Source organism: Ambystoma mexicanum, chromosome 4p (genome assembly GCF_040938575.1).
Source record: "Ambystoma mexicanum isolate Mex_15411 chromosome 4p, UKY_AmexF1_1, whole genome shotgun sequence".
NCBI lineage: Eukaryota > Metazoa > Chordata > Amphibia > Caudata > Ambystomatidae > Ambystoma > Ambystoma mexicanum.
The window spans coordinates 972,428,959-972,448,628 of NC_090927.1; the positions used below are offsets into that span (position 1 = coordinate 972,428,959).

The 19,670-nt window shown below is 49.1% G+C and overlaps 1 protein-coding gene across 1 annotated transcript in view; it reads left to right on the top strand.

Annotated features, from left to right (window-relative positions):
* Window positions 1-3,124: 3,124 nt before the first annotated feature.
* SESN1 (sestrin 1) overlaps window positions 3,125-19,670 on the top strand; it is a 32,672-nt gene continuing 16,126 nt past the window's right edge. Inside the window, exons 1-4 of the mRNA XM_069606544.1 lie at window positions 3,125-3,335; window positions 12,390-12,455; window positions 13,341-13,541; window positions 15,172-15,354. Coding sequence (XP_069462645.1) covers window positions 3,231-3,335; window positions 12,390-12,455; window positions 13,341-13,541; window positions 15,172-15,354 — 555 coding nt within the window. The 5' untranslated portion in view covers window positions 3,125-3,230. The remainder of the gene's footprint in view (window positions 3,336-12,389; window positions 12,456-13,340; window positions 13,542-15,171; window positions 15,355-19,670) is intronic.

Below are 19,670 nucleotides of genomic sequence, written 5' to 3' on the forward strand. Positions count from 1 at the left end.
CCATGCTCTCCTGTCCTCTCACCTGGATCTCTTAGGTCCCCCGGCTAAGCCCCTGCCTGCTCTGCCATTCGACTGGTGAAGTGAGTGTCAGTTGCTGCTTTTTATGCCACTTTCATTCCCCGTCCCACTCCTGCCACTGACTCCCACTCTGACTCTGCCCTCGCTAATCTTCACCTCTCTATCACCAACACCCGAGACATCCTTGTCCCTGTCATGAGGATCTGCATGAAGCCTGCCTCCAAGCGCAACACCTGGTATGACTCCAACCTAACGTCTCTGAAACGCAAGTGCAGAGTTGCTGAGTGGAAGTGGCGAGCATCTGACACATCCTCTGACAAACTGGCCTGCCGCCTGCTCCAAAGGCATTTGAAGAAGAGGGCCCATATCGAAGTCTGCATCATTGGGGCCCCTAACAAACACAGGCAAACTGTTTAAAATTGGCAAGGAACTCGCCAATCCTACTGCATTCTCCACTTCTCCCCTGCCATCCCTAGCCCTCTGTACCTCACTTGTCTCCCACTTCTTAACCAGAACTTAGGACATCCTGTCCTCACTCGCCTCTACCACCCTCCCTCCACAGCTTTCATACCTCCCTTGCCCCCCTTGCATTCTACTCTCTGTTTTCTCTCCCACAGCACTCCCAAGTCCTCTCTATGAAAGTCTCCTGCAAACAGTTGCTCCCCTGCTCCTCCAGAACTATCAAGGACAACATTGCCTCCCTTGCACCAGCCTATGCCAATTTCTGCAATCACTCCTTTGCTACTGGCTCCTTCCCGCTACCTCTCAAGCACTCCCTTGTGCATACTCCCCTCAAAAAGCCCTCTGCCAACCCCTCCTGCCTGGCTAACTACCACCCTATCTCCATAACCCCCTTCTGGGGAAAACTCCTGGATAAGCGGGCCATCTCCCAACTGATCCAACTGATCCAACAAACTGAATCTATTGATTGTCTCCACAACCACCAGTCTGGCTTCAGAGCAGCCAGAGGCACGGAAACTACTCTACTGAACACTGTGAAGACCTGCTCTCAAATCTCGATTCCACCTCTCCACCTGTTCTTATCCTTCTGTATCTTTCCTCAGACTTTGACACAGTCAATCATGCCCCCCTCACGAATTGGCTCTGTGACACTCTTGGCATCGCAGGCCTAGCACTTTTCTGGTTGAACTCTTTCCTCTACGACTGACTGTCCTAGGTTCAGTTTGGCCCCTTTCTCTCCCCTATCACTCTCCACCTGCGGCGTCCCGCAAGGCTCTATCCACTCGTCATGGCTCTTCTACATCTACCTTGCCCCTCTGGCCCACCTGATCTCCTCCTTCTCTCCTCACTTGCAGTGTTATGCAGATGGCGCGCAGCTCTCCTTCAAGCTTTCCCTCTACTTCCTCCTCTCTCATCCCTTACTGTCTGACTGCTATTCAGGTATGGTGGGCTGCCAATTATCTCTGTCTTAATGCCAGTAAGATTGAGATCCTTCTCATCGGGGTCCCAGCTCCCTCCTTCCTTCTTACCGCCTTCTTTGGGTCCCCTCCACTCCCCCTCTTGTGAGGCAAAAAACCTTGGTGCCATCTTTGGCTCCTCTTGTTCCTTCTGTCCTCACAATCGCAGACCTTGCCAAGAAGGCCCACTTCCAGCTGCACCTCTTCAGAGGCATTCTCCCTCTCCTCACCTTCCCCCAGAAACTCAATGTCTCCAGCGCTCTGGTCCTTTCTAGGCTGGACTACTGCAACAGCCTCTTCCTCAATCTTCCTTTATCCTCCCTTTGCCCCCTCCAACTAAACCAGAATAGGACTGCGAGACTTATCCTTGGCCTCAACCCCAAGGACTGCATCTCTCCAGCCCTAAAATCTCTCCACTGGCTCCCAGTTGCTGCTAGGATCAAGTTCAAGACCCTCTGCATCATCCAGAAGGCATTCTGGCCCTTGGGACCCCACTACATCCAACTCTCTCTCCCTAAATACCTTCCTGCTAGAGCCCTGCGATCAGATGCTTCTCTAAGCAGAGAGTGGGGGGTAGATCTCTCTCCTCTGCAGGAGCCTCCCTCTGGAATGGTCTCCCTCCCCCCTCTAGGGCTTGAGACAGACCTCCTTAAGTTCCAGAAGCTCTTCAAGATCCTCCTTTTCTCTTCTTCCTTTCCCCTGCTAACACCTGTCTGCCTCAGTGACTGGCAGCCTGGTTCCCTTTGAGTTCTACAGGGCACCAGTCCCCCCCCCCGCCCAGCTCCCCCCACCTAGCACTTAGCATGGGGACCCTCTCCCCCTACACAGATACAATACCTGGCACTTGCCCTCCTGGCCCCCTTAGCACTTGCCTAGTCCATGTTGCCCTCTCCCCCCCTCATTCTTCACTCCTGTATACCTCCCATAACACCTGTGCACTTTGCATTGCCCAGACCAGCACTCCCCCGCCCCCTCCCTGGCACTTCGTGTTTCTACACTTGCATGATCTGAATATCACAAGGCCTAGTAGGACCGTTATTGTTACCTTTCTCCTTTGCCCCCCCCCCCCCCCACCACCACCACTTTTTGTCTTGTGGCACCTTGAAACGCCATTTGTTGTATAGGCACCTTACAAATAACCAATAGAATAAATTAAAATGTGTTAAAAAAAAAACGTTTACCACCACCTCCCCCTAAAATGGTTCGGCTCGCACCAATAGGGTCCTTGTTGGAATCCCTTCACATAAAAGTGTCACCAGGCACCAGTGGCATAGAATCGTTGCCAACATTCTGAAAGTGCTGTTAAGCGACAGATAAAAGGCAAGTCTTGTAGTGTGTTACGCTTGCTGAAAAACAAGTTCATCTTTGGTCTACATAACAACAGTCTTGCAGAAAAAGTCAGGCATTTCGCTCCCGTTATCTTGCTTCTGCTAAAGGAGATATGTTTGCTCATTTTTCTGTTGGCCTGCATCCGCCCTCAGAGCAGTAACAAAAGTGTTTACCAGCAGCAGCAGAGTTCTCCCCCCGCAGCTCAGAAGGATCTTTGTGCCTTGTTTTTCCCAAGAACGGTCGCTTTGGCTCCACCCACTGCCGCGCCTCCCTGGCTTCTGACCAATGGCAGGGCGGTGATGAGAGGCGAGGGCGTGGCCGCAGTGCTCTGTTTTCCTGCCTTGGCTCTGGGTGGGCAGTGCGGCTCTGAGCGAGAGTAAAGCTGCAGAGCGCACTGAGCCCGGACACCACCACCACCTCCACACAGGGCGAGCACACGGACGGCAAGCACCGCACGCGCTACCGATGCTGATCGTCAATATGAGGATGGCCACTGCAGGGAATGAGAATTACGCGGCTGCCCTGTCCGCCACGGGATTCCTGTGCGGCGGTGGGGTGTGTGGGGCCAAGGTGAGGGGACTGCACCGCCAGGCTCTGAGCGTGTTGCAGAGGGAGGAGGTATGGTGGGTGGGAGACGTGCATGCAACGAGTTATGTTATAACCTAAGGTTAGAAGACTGCTTCCGAATTGGACTGTGCCCCCACATGCACGGCCGCCTTAGATTCCGAGTTCAGCTGCAGGCTGCGCACAGAGGCGGCAAACAGGCGCAGGCTGCGCAGTCTTACGCGCGTGCCAGTCTCTGGAAAACAAGCCCGCACGAATACTGCCCCCCTCTCCCCTTCAGCCAGAGGCCGCCCGTGGCGCTGAAAGTTTGAGGCGGGGCGTGAACGTTGCTGTTTTGTGGGCGGGTCCAGCATTCGAGGGAAGCCAGCGCCAGAGAAGTTGTTGTGAAGACGTGAGACAAAGAGGGTCGGTTGCGCGCGGGGGCTGCGCGCCAGTGGTGGTGTCGGACAGGCGGCGGCGCAGTGTATAGCCGTGTTCCTTTCACAATAGTGCGGGCGCACTGTCCTTATTTTGTTAAATAGTGTGCTGCTGTGTTTTAGAAACTCAAAATCAATTGGTGAAGTTTTAAGTGAGAAGCACTGGTCCGTGTTTCCTTTTTTTGAGGTGCCTTCTGCCCAGTGTTCCACTTACACACCCCGGTGTGACGCTGGTTCCAATTAATATCTCAATACAGTTCAAAGGAATTTAAACTTGGACCCGCCCTCCTTGTGAAACCCCCTTTTCATTTGTGGTGGTTTGCCACACGGGTATCTGTTTGCATTCTCTGCGATGCCATCCATGCCTCACCCCACATCCTTATTTATTAATGTCGCACTTAAAAAACACTAACCAGCGATTGGTGCAACACCCCCCCCCCCCCCCCAAAAACAACACATATGTTGCAGCAGCGCCGCTGGTTACATCATCTCTCTAGCAGCCCCTGGATGCTCGCCACCCCTTCGGATCTCTGGCAGCGGTTGCCAGAATGAATGAACAGGCTTAGAAGTGCGTTCTAAACCCCACCTCAAGGCGCTTTCGACTTGAATGGGTTTGGGGTGTTAATAGCGGGGAGGAAGGGTGCAGTGTGTATGTACCACTTGTCTTTCTGTAAAGCTCCGGGCATGCACTTTTTGGGGGGCTGGGGTGTGTTCTCATCATTACAATCAAAAACACACACTGCACAACCAGCTGAACTAAGTGGGCTATATTTGAAATGTAATGTACTCTTAGTATAAAAATACCCCAGAAAATCAAGGTCGGTGCCCGTAGTCGGGGGTGCTTGGATCCCAGACTACCCCCACTAGAGCTGCAACCTGCTCTGAGATTTGGACAAAGTTTCGATGGACTTAGTGTCGATGTTGTTGTTGAGGTGTTTTGTACTCTCCCCCACTGCCCCCATATCCGCATTTGCAATAAAACCATTGGCACAGAAACGGGCAAGTCATCGGCAGGCGCACGCGCGTGCCCCCCCGACCCCCTTCCATGGGAGCGTGCCTCGGGGCTCGCTGGGGGCTCGTGGCATCCGAGGCAGGGCTTGCCCTTTGTCTGTGCCCGGTTGTTTTCGAGCTCCTATTACACATTTAAATGCAGGAGGCGTCTGTGTTTGCCAGGGGGGTGGGTCCCAAGAGTCAGGAGATTTTGGGCTGGCATGCTTGGGCATGTATGCCCGGTGCTGTGTGGGGCAGCACACGCGTCGGAGCACTGGCCCCCGCGCAGGTGACGTCATGTTGCAGCAGGCAAGCGTCTTCTCTGCTGCGCAACAGGCGTCACCAGCAGCCGACCTGTACTGCGCTGCGAAAACACATTACCTCATGTTTTATCATTTTTTTATATAGTTTGCGTGGGGGGGTGCACGCACTGACGTGTGTACCCCAGGGGTGTTCCTTAATACTAGTTACAGATGTAGGATTTGTGTTTTATACTGTTTGGAGTTCTTTGTAATGACGAGAGGGGCCAGGTGGAGTCCAGCATTTTTTTCCAACACTGGAAACATAAGACAGATCATTGCATTGTTCTATTATGTCGAGTTCACGATTCGTTCTTTTGCAAAATCAGATGGAGTCATTTCACTGTGCATGGGACTACTGTTAAGCATGGGGTACCCCTTCATAACGGGGGTGCTGTGCTTTGTGACATTTTTAATTCCCCCAATGTCAGATATTTGTAATTTGTGCGTACATGGAATGTGCACCCGCATGCGATGGCTGGTGTGATTGGCATTGTCTTAACTCCAGAACTTAAACAGTGGGTTGATTCTGTACCTTGTGCGACTTATCAGCGCCCACCGCATTATTTTTCTTCCTCCCGATGAGAATTTACCGCGGATTTTCAATCTTTGACCCTCCGTGTGTTTTTGACGAGACAGCGCCTGTCAGCTCTAGCAAGCACGGTCAGTGGTGGGGGATGATGGGAGTCGTAGTCCAGAACATCTGGTGAGTGACTAGGCTGTACAGCACTGACAGGCTAGCGCCCTCCACAGTGGGATGGCTTCCATAGGACCGCCTTCAGAGAAACCAACCTCTTGTATCTTTGTTGATGGGCACCGCATGCCCAGAGGTCTTGCTGGGTACCATTCTACACAGTCTTCCCAATACTTCAGGGCTTTGGAACAGGATTTTTTTTTAATAGGTGTGGATCCCTCAGACAGGCGACTTTCTGGGCGATATGCTACAAGGTGTTTCTTTTCCTGCGGGGTTTGCGCTAGTATTAAATGTTAGGAAGCCACTCACCAGAAAGACGCACAACCAGTGGTCTGGACTAACGTGCTGTGAGTTGGTGGCCCTTTGGCACTTAGGGGGCTGCTAAGGCCAGCAGCTGAAGACTAGGCAGTCGCGCTGCAGAGGAGTGGGCTGCCGTCAGATCAGTGCACACTACAGCTACTTGTTTGTTGGCACCGTGAATTGAATCGGCTGGCACACCGAGGAGAGACCGTACCAGTACCTTCACTGGGTTGCTCTGCTGGGGACCTGAGAAGCAGGTGTTTTAGGCCAGCAGGAATAGAGTGGTTTGATTCCTGGTGCCACTGGGCTGCCATGGGTAGATTGGGTATTGCCCAGTTCAACGGGAGGCACCCCACTCCCATCAGACGGGTTCCTAATTCCCTTGCCTCTCAGAAGCACCCTAGGGAACGTTCTTGCATGTCTGCAAAATCAGTTTCATAGTAGAGGATGCCATAAGCTCTTGTTGAAACTTTTGCCTGAGGGACAGCTTTGCTGTTCTGTTGCAGGAAGTGGACAATAACTCCCTAGAGTTGTGCGATGGCACGGGGGACGCATGTTTCAGGACACGCTCCAAGGCTGGTTATGGCTCAGAACTCATGCAATGGTCCCTCTTTTGCCTTCAGCTCCTCTGATCCTTACGATGCCAGTAGCCGGAGATGGTGTGGCTACATTAGAATCTGAATGGGTACATGGGTACCACATGAAGGGCCGAGCATATGGTTCCACAACTGGATAGGGATATATATTGGGCATTTGCCAGACACTGCTATCATATTGCCAAGTAACCACATCATTTGCGAGCTGTTGTCATCTGATGACCAGCTAGTAACATTATGCTAGTGCTTAGCAAATAATGATCCCATACCTATTTAAAAGACAAAACTGTTGGCTTTGTCAATGCGCGTTGCTCTCGACGACCAGATCCATCTGCTTTAGGACTGGACACTCTTGTTTGTGTGGACCCCAATATTCAGTTTAGCCTTCTACTTTTCACCCAATCCAGGGGGATTTACAAAGATCAAGTGGTGAGGTTTGCCTATGTCAATTTTGGTAGTCCCCGTTGGACCAGAATCATCACTGGGCTTGTTAACACATGCCCCAGAGTGGTTGCTTGCCCATATGTCTCAGCAGAAGAATGCCATTCGATGGGCCACGGGGCATTACCTGACTCGGTAATGCACCCGCCGCTCGGGGCATATTGCTTAATTAGTACCCCGGCCCACAAGATCTGTGTGACCGGGTCACTAAAGTAAGTAGGGTTGGGGGGTAGGGGAAAAAAGACACACCAGAATCCCCGGCGGGGGGTAATGGTAGCCTCCAGCAGTTTGGAGGAGCGGGGATGGCCCAGCTGCGAGCCTCTACACGGCTGGAGGCTGCCCGCCGTGGACAAGGAAGGCAGAAGTTAAGTGAGGGAGGTGGGAGGGAAGGGGGAAAAACCCCTACCCGTATCCCCGGCGGGGGGCAAAGGCAGCATCTCAGCCGCGGGGATGGCCCTGCTTTGAGCCTCCTCATTGGCTGAGGGGCTGCTACGCCCCCTGGCCGTGGACAAGGCGGCTGGAATCCCGGCCGAAAATCAAGCGTATTGCATTCTGCTTGACTCTCACTGGGTACTAATAGGTCATATGCTGAATACATTTTTAATATAAATAATAATTCAACCCTCACATGTAGATGAATATTGCTAACGCCAGGGAAAATACCCTTTTTTCCTATCTTGCATGTTCTTTCCATCAATTGATTTCCGCTCAAAATAAAAAAAAAAACGGGACTAGTATTTTTCCGCATTGATTTGTCAGAATCACTTTCAAGCTATGCACACAAATCCATAATGCCTCGTTGACATTAGGTGGCCCACTGGGAAAGTTGGCTTGCGAGACCGGCCTCTTCCCAGATTGGGTGACTGGCGTTTAGGGCGTGCTGCGGGTTAGCGTCGCTATTACATATATGGGCAGAGTCAGGGCTCAAGTCGAGGGTACGCTTTCCTTGAGAAGCCTGCGCCACTTTTTTCAGATGGCACCTTGATATGCTGATTTCTGGTGACACCACACTTAATTGGTATATTAATGAATCCCCCAACTTATTTTATGTTAGGACTAGACCCCAGAGTCGATAGCATCTCCACTGATGTGCTCTTGGAATCTGCGCCAGTGCTTAATTTGTGGGGGTGTTTGCCAGGGCTCGGTCCTGACACTTATTTTTGAGCCCCAGCACTTTATATCTCAAGACCCACTTTAAGAATGAAGTGGTGATAGTCAGTGCATCCATCAACCACAACGAGCAGGTGCCAGCTGTACTGTAACCCCAAATATATCGATACTGTGGGGTGCAGCTAGGGGTGGTGGCAGCAGTGGCGAGAAGCTGCCGACCCACAGTGTCACAGGAGTGCTAGTACATGTTTGGGCCCTGGCGCTTATTATCTTTTTTTTTTTTACCAATTAAGCACTGTACCTGCCCTACTTTTTTATGTTTGTTGTTTAAAGAAGTAGAGAAAGAAATGCAGCTACAGTAATAACAGCAAAGCAGAAGCTCTAATCGCAGCACAGCGTGGCCGGGGGTGCTCCGGCCACAAAAGACACCGCAGGGGATTTTGTGCAGTTGAGCTTCCTTTCTGTGTAGCCAGAATGGCAGGGTCTCGTGCTCTACACGAGCGAGTTACCGGATGTTAGAGCCACACCACCGACTTCATGCAAGTGCGTCACATACTGGCGGGCGGTCATTGGTATGTGTTCATACAGGACAGAAGTAGAAACCAAGGGTGACTGACTGAGCAGCTCTGGATAACCTGAACATGCTCCACGTGTGAGTCGTGGCCCAGTTAGGCTATTTCTGATGGCTGAACTTTTTGTGGCAACTAGGGGAGAGTGAAATGTTTGCATTTCGCTCCGCAGGAAGACTTGACACATTGCAAGAGAAATTCTCTCAATTCGCCTGAGGAGCGAAACTGTCAAGTTCATTCCTTTCACTGACTAACATTTCTATATTGTTTGCCATTAAAAAAAAAAACACGAAATAGTGAATGTTTTTTCCTCCTGAAATATCGTACACCGCCGAAATTTCGTTTTTTATAGTGTTTCGGGTTCCAAAAAAAGTAAAAAATGTCTGAGGGAAAATGAACTTTCCGAGGAGGGGGGGTGGTGTTTGCACGGGGGTATCTGCCAAAAAATGTGTTGGAACAGTAAAAGTACCACCCAGTCGGTGAAAAGGATTTGGTGGTGAATGTGGCCAGCTTTATGTTGCCCACGCCAGCGGCAACAGGGATATAATGGGATATAAGCTTCACACTGCATCTGACAACGAATTGACTACGGAATCTGAGATCCTGCCAACCTAACACTAGTGGCTTCTGCCTTTGGGTGAAATGCCAGTTCCCACTTCCAGCACCCAAGGCTGTTTATAGAGTCAAACATTTAATACGTTTCACTTGGCACCAATCAAGAGTATTTCGCCACTGACCTGTCAAGCCCCTGAAAGGCGACGAACATGCATGATCAACTTCTACTACACGTTAGTGTCCAGAACATAAATCCACGGATGTGAGGGTTCCAAAAACAGCAAGGGGACAGGCTGTTCTCAGCCTTGGCCAAAGGCATGCCATCTTTACCGTATTAAAGGGTCCGCCTCTTTTCGGCCAGATAGTTTCGAAGCAGGCATCATCTACCACTGAAGACTTGACCCATGGATTCACCCGTTTCCTTCAGGTAACGGTTGAGGGATTGTTCCTGTTCAGCACTTGCTAGCTATGCCTGGTACCACCTCCACCACCACGAATGGTACTAGGCAACTGGCGGGGAGGACATCTCCGTCCTTTGCTAAAAGAAGACCCTGCGCCTGGCTGCAAGTTCGTCGAGATACCTGCCCTTGTAGTTTCTTAGCTGATTGGGATGAGTGTGGTTACTCAAGTTGAATCCTGCGCGTGCAAGTTAAAACATAACTCATTAGCAAAGCAGTGACACTGCTGACACCTTGACTTTTTTGCAATCTTTCAGCGCCTGCCGCTCGGGGAAAGACCGGCTGTCTGCAAGCAGCCAGCCTCTTTTCAGTCAGTGGCCACTTTGCTGTGGTGCGCACTGGTGGTGAAATGCTGCCTGTGCCCTAGAAGAAGAGTGCACTTAGTTGTGTGACTTCAAAGCTCTGATGAAAAAGCTGAGCTTTTTGGGGCGAGATTTAGATCTCCTGGGGTTGCCGGGCGGGAATTGGCACGCAGCCGCTAAATGTCCGTTTTGTCTTGTTTTTGGTTGTCTTCAGTAGAATTGTGCACACACATAGGGCACTGTGATAGGATTTGTTCTACAATTACACCAAACGGCTGTTGGGAATTGCATGAAGAGGTCTTGGCGCTTGTGTGCTGTCATAACATGATGTGTTCTAATTTGATTGCAGCTCCAAACATGAGAATAAGAATCGTGTGAGTTGATTAGTCCTGCACAATTCGAAAGTACATTCGTACTGTAGTTTTCTAGTGGAATTTTCCCTCGGTTTTTACAATTAATTCTGTTTAATCTTGATATTAGGTTTCAAGTCTTGGCCAACATATTCAATTTCTCCAAAGATCATTTTCGTGAGTGCATGTTTTCTGCTTCTCTGGGTTTACCTGGGCGGAATATAATAAAACTTCCGAGATTGCTCCCCAAAGTGAATGCTGGACAAACTGAGCCTGACGCTTGACCTGCTTTTAAGCTTCTATGCAAAGGGAAAGTAGATTGGGCTTTCTGCTTGCAAATTTGCTCCCCATTTGGGAGCTTCTGTTTTAACATCAAGCACTATTTTGTCAAAGTGGGTCAGCAGCTACTTGGAAAGTGTCTTCGATAGAGTGGCCTGTTGTGCAACAACCGGGATTTCATTGGACCGGCTCGTTTTGGTTGCTAATATGTCATCACTCTTTACCCAATCAGATTTTTTTCAGTTGATCGAATTACTAATGCAGGACCCCCAAGCATTTCTCTTTCCACTCGTGTCCTCTTTTCTCGATTGGTGAAAACCAATCAACCTGTCAGATACATTTGCAGGTGTGTGTCTGTCTGGTTTCTTTCCCTCCTCTTTTGTTCGTGTTGGTTCCTTTTGCAGAAACGTTCTCCTTACTCGTGTGCACATTCTCTGGTGCCACCTGGATGTGTATTATATGAAGTTAGACTTGGAACAAAAACAATTTGCAAATTCGGCCCCGTCGCGCAGGCAGCATCTTGAATTTCACGTTACCTCTTGCCACGCGTTGGCAGCGTGCGCAACCCTCTGCCCAGCTCTGGAACCGTTTTATTGTAACTCTGCCTTCCTTTGGGATTAGGAAAATATTTCTGTGAAGCAAGCGGAAAGCCTGGCTGTGCATTAGAGGGCAGGACTCCAGCAAATGGCTGATCTGAAACGTTTCCCACAAATAGTTACGGGAACATAGCAAAATGTAAAGAAATCTTGGACTCCCCGTAGAATTGTTTTGTTTGTTATTTTTTACATTTGTTCCGCTTTCCCTGCACGTTGTATCTTGTCGTTTTGGCTTCTCTATTAAGAAAGTTGTACGCTGTTTTGTATTATTGCTTAGTAATTGTTTTAACCCATGCATGTTTTGATACAGAAAAGTGCAGCTACGCATTTTCTCTTGGTCATGCTGTCCGCACAGTTTGGTGAGGGTCCACTTGGGTTTGCCATCTTCCTCTGGGCTGTAGTGTTCAGTGTTAGAAAAGCAGCACCGGGCAGCTGTAGTACCTTTTTGCTTTCAGCGCTGCTCTTGAGCCAAGATGCACTACATTTGGGAAGTGGACGCGCCTCTCTGCTTGGTACGCTTGGCCCTCCGCCCCCTGTAGCTGCACAGCTTTTAGCAGCCGCCCTTCTGGGGCCAGTCTAAGGGGGCCTTTTGCGTACTTCTATAAGCGCACCTAGCGAAAGCTGTCTTGCGCAGGTGGATTATGTAATGCAGCCAACATTTCTTGAGGTTTCGCATCTGCAATATAGGTTTAGGCCGCAGCAGTTTCACTTCCGGGCCGGTGATAGAAGATAAGAACCCGGAGGCTGGGCTGCGGATGCGCAGCTGTGGGCAGGGAGCGAGCCTTCTATATCCTGACCGCCCACGTGCTGGCTGCCGAGTACAGAACTTTATGTTCCGACACCCAGCCAAGCGCTAAAGGCAAACCGCACGTTTTTTTAGTGGCTGGGCTGAACATTTATGGGCGGAGGGCGGCTATGACTAGAGCTTCACTGTAAAGTTGGCCAATTTGACGTCTTGCTGATCACGCACGTGTGAGTTACACATCTCAGTTCGATCCATCTGTAGCTTTGCTTGAGAAATGCGCACAACAAGCGTTTATATTATGTTTACACACACACACACACACACACACTCGGACTGAAGTATTGCCATGTTCTTTTCTAGGAACTTGGAATCCGGATACCCCGGCCCCTGGGGCACGGACCAAGCCGATTCATCCCCAAGAATGAGGTATGTTGTTTTTCCTGGAACGCCATCACAGGACAGAACCCTGTTATGCTTTTAAGGAATGGCCTTCCCGAGTAGGCCCACATTTAGCTGGTGAACTACAGCGGACCTACAGTATGGTTTGGACCAAGTTTATAATCGCAAGGGTTTGGCAGTCTTTGAAGTGAGGCACAGCGCAGGGGCGTTTTGGGGATTCTGGTATTTTTACAGCTCTGCCTAGATGCAGTAATGTGTTTATGGACTTGCAGACAAATAAGTAATTTTAGAGGCTTTGGCGTGAAACAGTGGTTTCCAAAGGGCCAGCGATGAAAAAAAAAAGAACCTATAATGGAATAAGAGAAAGAGTCAAACTTGATTCATTTAAATAAATTAAAAAAAAGAACTGCAGGTTTTGGATCTTGGGGTTGGCACATACTACCAGAGTGGCTGGCAGCATGGACGATAGATAGCTTTTGGGTGGAAAGAGGAAATCTCTTTGCCACAGAGTGAACCAACACACCCATGTACCCAATGGATTGTGCTGTTGTACAGCCCTGCGAAAGACCGCAGTGAGCCTTGTTCATCATTAGAGAGAACAGCTGCTATTAAAGGTATGACAGTTGATGTGTTTGTACTGCATGCTTCTCCATTGGTGTGAACTATGCATACTGACCCCCTCTACCTAGTTGCATCTACAAGGCTAAATGCCAGAACTACCTCCCCTTTAGAGCCATGCCTATATGGGCTTTCATGACAATTGTGGCATGATGTTATTTTTACTTGATGCAAAAAGAATGAATAATCCCAAAAGTGGCAAAGCGGGGGCGGGGGTAACGTAGCATGCACAACTGCGTCATGACCCCGCCGCGTGGGCATTTGTAACCGGAGTGTGTTTTTTTTCTTCCCCAGATCTTACAGTTTGGTAACGAAGATGCAACGCTTACCAATATGTTTGCCAATGCCGTTGAAGACTTGGATAGCGTGGACAATATTACCCTTGTGATGGTTTCCCACCCGCAGTACTTGGAAAGTTTCTTAAAGACCCAACACTACCTTCTGCAGATGGACGGCCCACTGCCTCTGCACTACCGGCACTACATTGGAATAATGGTCAGTACCTAGAGAAGTTCGACCCACCGGTGGTTTCAATGGGAAGGACTGGCTTCTGTAGTCCAGCCTGATTAGTAGGCTTTGCAGATGGGCACCCCGGGCAAGCGTTTCATGATCTCACACCAACAGGCAACTTATTCCAGAGATCGTCCCCGTAAGATCAGGGACATTTGCCATTCTATTGTGCGATTTACAGCAGCAAAGAGGTTGTTTTAAATTTCTCATCCATAGAGATCTTGCCTATTGATTGTGGGTGGACATCTGGCACGAGCGGCCTTCCAGTAGCTTTGTCCTGCAGAGAAAGTCATTGGCTCCCCGTATTGGTGGACTGTTAAACAGTAGTGTTGGCAAAGGCATAAGCAAGTCGTCGGGTTCCCATAGATTTGTGATTATGAAGTGTTTTTCTGCTGCCTTAAACTAAGATTGAGCAAGTGATGGCTATGCCTTGGTTAGACATAGCCACTGCACCCGGCAGTCCATGAAAAATCTAATGCAAAAAGTCAGCCAGAGAAAAAAAGTTTATTTACATGAAAAAATTCGTGTTTTTTCCCCCATTGACTTTTTACTTTCGTTTTTTCACAGACATCCAGTGCCTTAAGTGGCACTGCTAAATGAGCCAGGGCTCACCAAGGGGGCGTGGCCTAACGGCAGGGGTCGCCTGCTGGCCCGTTACGCCACGAGGCCAGGCTAAGTGGGCTTCTGGCACCCGTCAGGCAGCCTTTTGTAGAGATCAGCTCTCTGCATTTATTTTCTATAGACTTGCCTGGCAGGGGACAGCACCTCGCCTATTCAGCCTTAATGATGGTGCTGCCCCTCTCCACCGTCACCATTAAGGCTGAAAGGGTGAGTCCACTGTAAACTGAGGCCTTTTTCCAAAAGACTGAAGCGAATTCGCAGGAGCTTCTGGATTTAGAAAACAAGGCCTCTGCTTCCAGCGGCCTCACGGTTCTCTCCATAATGGTGGCGCCGGCCCACGGGCATCTCTTGCTTTACGGGATGCCTCGCAGGTGCGGCGCCACCATATGGATGAAAGGCATTTTATTCTTAAGCCTGGAGCTCTCGCACGCGAGCGAGAGGTTCAGGCTTTAGAAAAAAATCCTTGTCATATAGTGGCAAGGGCTGCCAGGGGAGACTAGTGAGCCCCGGCAGGGCCCCGCCTCAAAACGAGATTTCGGAGCCTGCTGGGGCTCAGGCCTGGCTGGCCCTGGTCCACTTAAAGCCCTGCAGACATCCACTTCTGGTGACATCTTTGCTACACGCTGCCTGTTTCCTGTGACGCCAGTTCCCTTCCCTTACTTGTTTGTGAACTGACTCCGCAGGGTCCTTTTTAAAAAAAAAAAACTTAATTGTACAGGAAGGGGGGGGAGAACCCCCAGTGCCATTATAGCAAACAAGGGTGCGGGGGACACCCTTATCACCCTTGTTCGCTATAATGTCACTGTACGGCATATTTGTTCGAAATTTTCATACAGCCGAAATTCGAACAAATATGCCATTCCGTTTTTATATTCAAACATTTCTACGGGTACCACTGCATCCACCCTCTCTGGTTCGATCATGGGGTCTGACTGCAAGTCTCCATTTCCCTTGAATACGCTTAATCAATGCCCCACCTCATCTTCTTCTACAGGCTGCGGCAAGACACCAGTGCTCCTATCTCGTAAACCTCCATGCCAGCGACTTCATCCATGTTGGTGGAGACCCCAAATGGCTGGACGGCCTCAGCAATGCGCCCCCAAAACTCCAAAACCTGGGCGAGTTGAACAGAATTTTGGCCCACCGTCCTTGGCTCCTTACCAAAGAGCATATTGAGGTATGTCTTAGATTTTGGGAAGCGTACAGCATGTTTGACATTTCCTTGACAAATATAGTTAATGATGTGTTTGGTAATTCACGAATGCTATTCTTTTCCATTCCTGAACTTTGTCCTTGGATTGCATAATGTAAGTGTATATTGAGTGATGCATTTTGGGGCCTCGTCTGTCAAGCGGGGTGATCTCTCATTGAACTGGGACTACAAGAAACTATTGAGTCTGCTTTGAATAAAAAGTTGTAATCTTTATCAAATTGGATTTCTCCATTAACACCAAATACAAATAATATAAATACATAAAACCTAGCCGATAAGATAACACATACAGATAATCATTAAGACATCATAAAGTTAAACATTAAAAATCTGCACAGGAGTGTGTAGTCCATGCTATAGCCCTTTCCTGTTACCCCGGAGAAGGCATCATTCATGATGATTTTAGGGGTCGAAAATTGGGATTTGTTGACCAGGAGCAAAAAGCAGCTCCTGGGTATCAGGCATAACCAGTTCGGCAGGAACTACCTCTGGAGAACCAGGAGCTAGTACATAGAGTGCAGCAAATCTAACTTTGCACCAGATGCAAACTCTAATATTTTGTCCAAGTTATACCATGTAATATGCTCTAAATGTCCCTAGTGTATTCTTTATTATCTTTTATATACATTCCCAAACATACACAGTCAATATTGCATAGCAAGGTTTGTATGGGCCCACTTGCCACAGGAGTGAAAAGTAGACCCTGGTAGCTGTGGGTTTAAAGCTAACCAGGCCCCCCCTTGGCTATAACAAGGAGCAAAATAGCTCCTAGCTCCTGGCTATTTCGAACCCTGTGATTTGAACCGCCGAATCGGGGCCTCTCTTGCATAATGAAGAGACTAAAGATAACATTTGTATTAAAATTCATTGTTAAAAACAGTGCTTCCAAGTAAAAGCTAATATTACATTTATTAAAACAGGGCTTTAGCCACTTCCTTCATGAATCAATGTAACATTTGCAAATGAGTAGGAAGGGCCTCAAATCTTCATGCACTCCCACTCCATTGTGGCACCTTGGAAACACAGGTGGTTAGATCTACCACTAACTCCGCAGTGGCACCTTGGAAACACAGGTGGTGGAATCTACCACTAACTCCACAGCGGCACCTTGGAAACACAGGTGGTGCAATCTACCACTAACTCCACAGCGGCACCTTGGAAAAACAGGTGGTGGAGTCTACCACTAACTCCACAGCGGCACCTTGGAAACGCAGGTGGTGGAATCTACCACTAACTCCACAGCGGCACCTTGGAAACACAGGTGGTGGAATCTACCACTAACTCCACAGCGGCACCTTGGAAACACAGGTGGTGCAGTCTACCACTAACTCCACAGCGGCACCTTGGAAACACAGGTGGTGGAGTCTACCACTAACTCCACAGCGGCACCTTGGAAACACAGGTGGTGGAATCTACCACTAACTCCACAGCGGCACCTTGGAAACACAGGTGGTGGAATCTACCACTAACTCCACAGCGGCACCTTGGAAACACAGGTGGTGCAGTCTACCACTAACTCCACAGCTGCACCTTGAAACACAGGCGGTGGAATCTACCACTAACTCCGCAGCGGCACCTTGGAAACACAGGTGGTGGAGTCTACCACTAACTCCGCAGCGGCACCTTGGAAACACAGGTGGTGGAATCTACCACTAACTCGGCAGCGGCACCTTGGAAACACAGGTGGTGGAATCTACCACTAACTCCGCAGCGGCACCTTGAAACACAGGTGGTGGAATCTACCACTAACTCCGCAGCGGCACCTTGGAAACACCACTCCACAGCGGCACCTTGAAACACAGGTGGTGGAATCTACCACTAACTCCACAGCGGCACCTTGGAAACACAGGTGGTGGAATCTACCACTAACTCCACAGCGGCACCTTGGAAACACAGGTGGTGGAGTCTACCACTAACTCCACAGCGGCACCTTGGAAACACAGGTGGTGGAATCTACCACTAACTCCACAGCGGCACCTTGGAAACACAGGTGGTGGAATCTACCACTAACTCCACAGCGGCACCTTGGAAACACAGGTGGTGCAATCTACCACTAACTCCACAGCGGCACCTTGAAACAGGTGGTGCAATCTACCACTAACTCCACAGCGGCACCTTGGAAACACAGGTGGTGGAATCTACCACTAACTCCACAGCGGCACCTTGGAAACACAGGTGGTGCAATCTACCACTAACTCCACAGCGGCACCTTGAAACACAGGTGGTGGAATCTACCACTAACTCCACAGCGGCACCTTGAAACACAGGTGGTGGAATCTACCACTAACTCCACAGCAGCACCTTGGAAACACAGGTGGTGGAATCTACCACTAACTCCACAGCGGCACCTTGGAAACACAGGTGGTGGAATCCACCACTGATAAGTGTTGCAGCCTTGATGAGGCGTGGGGCTTTTCTTTCTAAAGCAGCATGCATTATTGTAAATAGGGGGAACATTTAACCATCCAAGTTATTGCTAGCCACTGAGGAGTTACGCGACTATAAAGAAACGCAAGCCACAAGTGAAGTGCCTTTGAAGACTGCAGAACTGTGAGGCGACTAACTATAGTCTAATTATCTATATGCTTTTGGATGCTTATACATTAAAAATGGCACAGAACCTTTGAATGGAGGGATAAGCATTTTGACCGTAGTCTCTTAAGTACTGCTAAAATGGCTGAACCGGAAGGAGCACATATCTGCAATCTGCGTGTGATCTACGGGTCTGAGTTTGTCTCTTGAGTACCCATTTCAAGTGTGTTATTTTAATTGCATATCAAATTGTGCTCTATAAAGTGCTTTGGCGAAAGCGCTATCCTCGGGAGGATAGCTCAGGGGCAACACGGTCGCCTTGGAAGCAAGAAGGTTCGATCCCCGGGTCCGCGCTTAGAAGAAACCTCTGGATATTAAGTGCGTTATAAATGGCCCATTACATGACATTACATTATTATTGTTCAACGAGTATGCCAAGAGTGAACCGTGTTCCAGGATTGTGGCCATATTAAAGAACATTGCTCTAATCAGCAGGGCATGAAGCATGCCAGTCTAGCTGCCGCCATTTTGGCAGCCAAACTCCTGCCTTCAAACAATGGATCCCTACAGTTGTTGCAACAAAGTATACACGTACTTAAAAACCAATGAAAACAAACCCAACATCAGCTTATGCTGCAAAATGGAAGAGATCATTAAATTGCTGTACTAATAAGAATGACCTGAACCAGCAATGGCATGGAGTTTTTTGGCCGCTCTGTTACCTCTATGAAGCAGGTGTGAGGAGCCAGCAGTGCCCGCTTTGCTAAGCATTGCAAGGCCACAGAGCACTGGATTGAGGTTTTTGTCCCGAGTGGCTCTCTTGAGCACAGCTGGAAGGTGCAGTAAAGTGCTGCGTATGAGGTTCGTTTTATTTGGGACTTTCCTCCTGGGCAGCTGTATTGGGTTTGCAATGATGTGTGCCACAGTACATACCTGCTTTACGGGACTGGTTCACTGTCCGCATGAACCTGGTCTTCGTGGTGATAATAATGCGGGTCCAGTGCAATCTTCAGAGAGGGATATTCTTGCTCAATCGACAGGTACAGGTCTATCATACAGTTGCATCACTAAACCATCACAAGGGGCATATCAGCCACTTTTACTCCCTAAAAATAGGCAAATACTCCTAACGCAGAAAAACAGGGAGTAAAAATACTCATCAAAATATAGACAACAGAACACATAGGCGACCCCCTCAAACTGCTTTCACCCACACAGCGCCACAGGAATGGTTGAATCGATAGAGCTTTTTTTTCTGTGGCACTACATGTTCTATTATTACTGAAGAGATAATAATGTCTTTTAATGTGCAGAACATTTTCGGCTGCAAAGAAATATGTATTCTCCAGCATGGGGTCTGGCATGGATTCACATGCTCATGAATATTCCCCGTCGTCAGGCTGGGAATCCTCGGTAAAGAAAAAATCAGTATCAGTTTCGTTTCTGATCTGTCTTTCGTAGTAGTAACCAATCACTGATCTCTGCGTCATACTGACCACAGCCAATGACTGCCCTCTACCTAAGCCCCGCCTCTGGCAGCCATCTTCAGATTTTTACGGCACGTTCAAGTGTTGGGATCCTCGTGCTATTGCTCTCGAGCGTTAGTGCTATTTTTTTCACGTTTTTTCTCAGAAAAAAATCTCTTTTTCGGTCAAAAGAGCCTCAAGCTCCACCGTTTCTTCATCCGATCAACAGGGAACCGTGTCGGATTCGTCTACGCCCCTCAAGGGTGAAGATTTCGTCGAGCC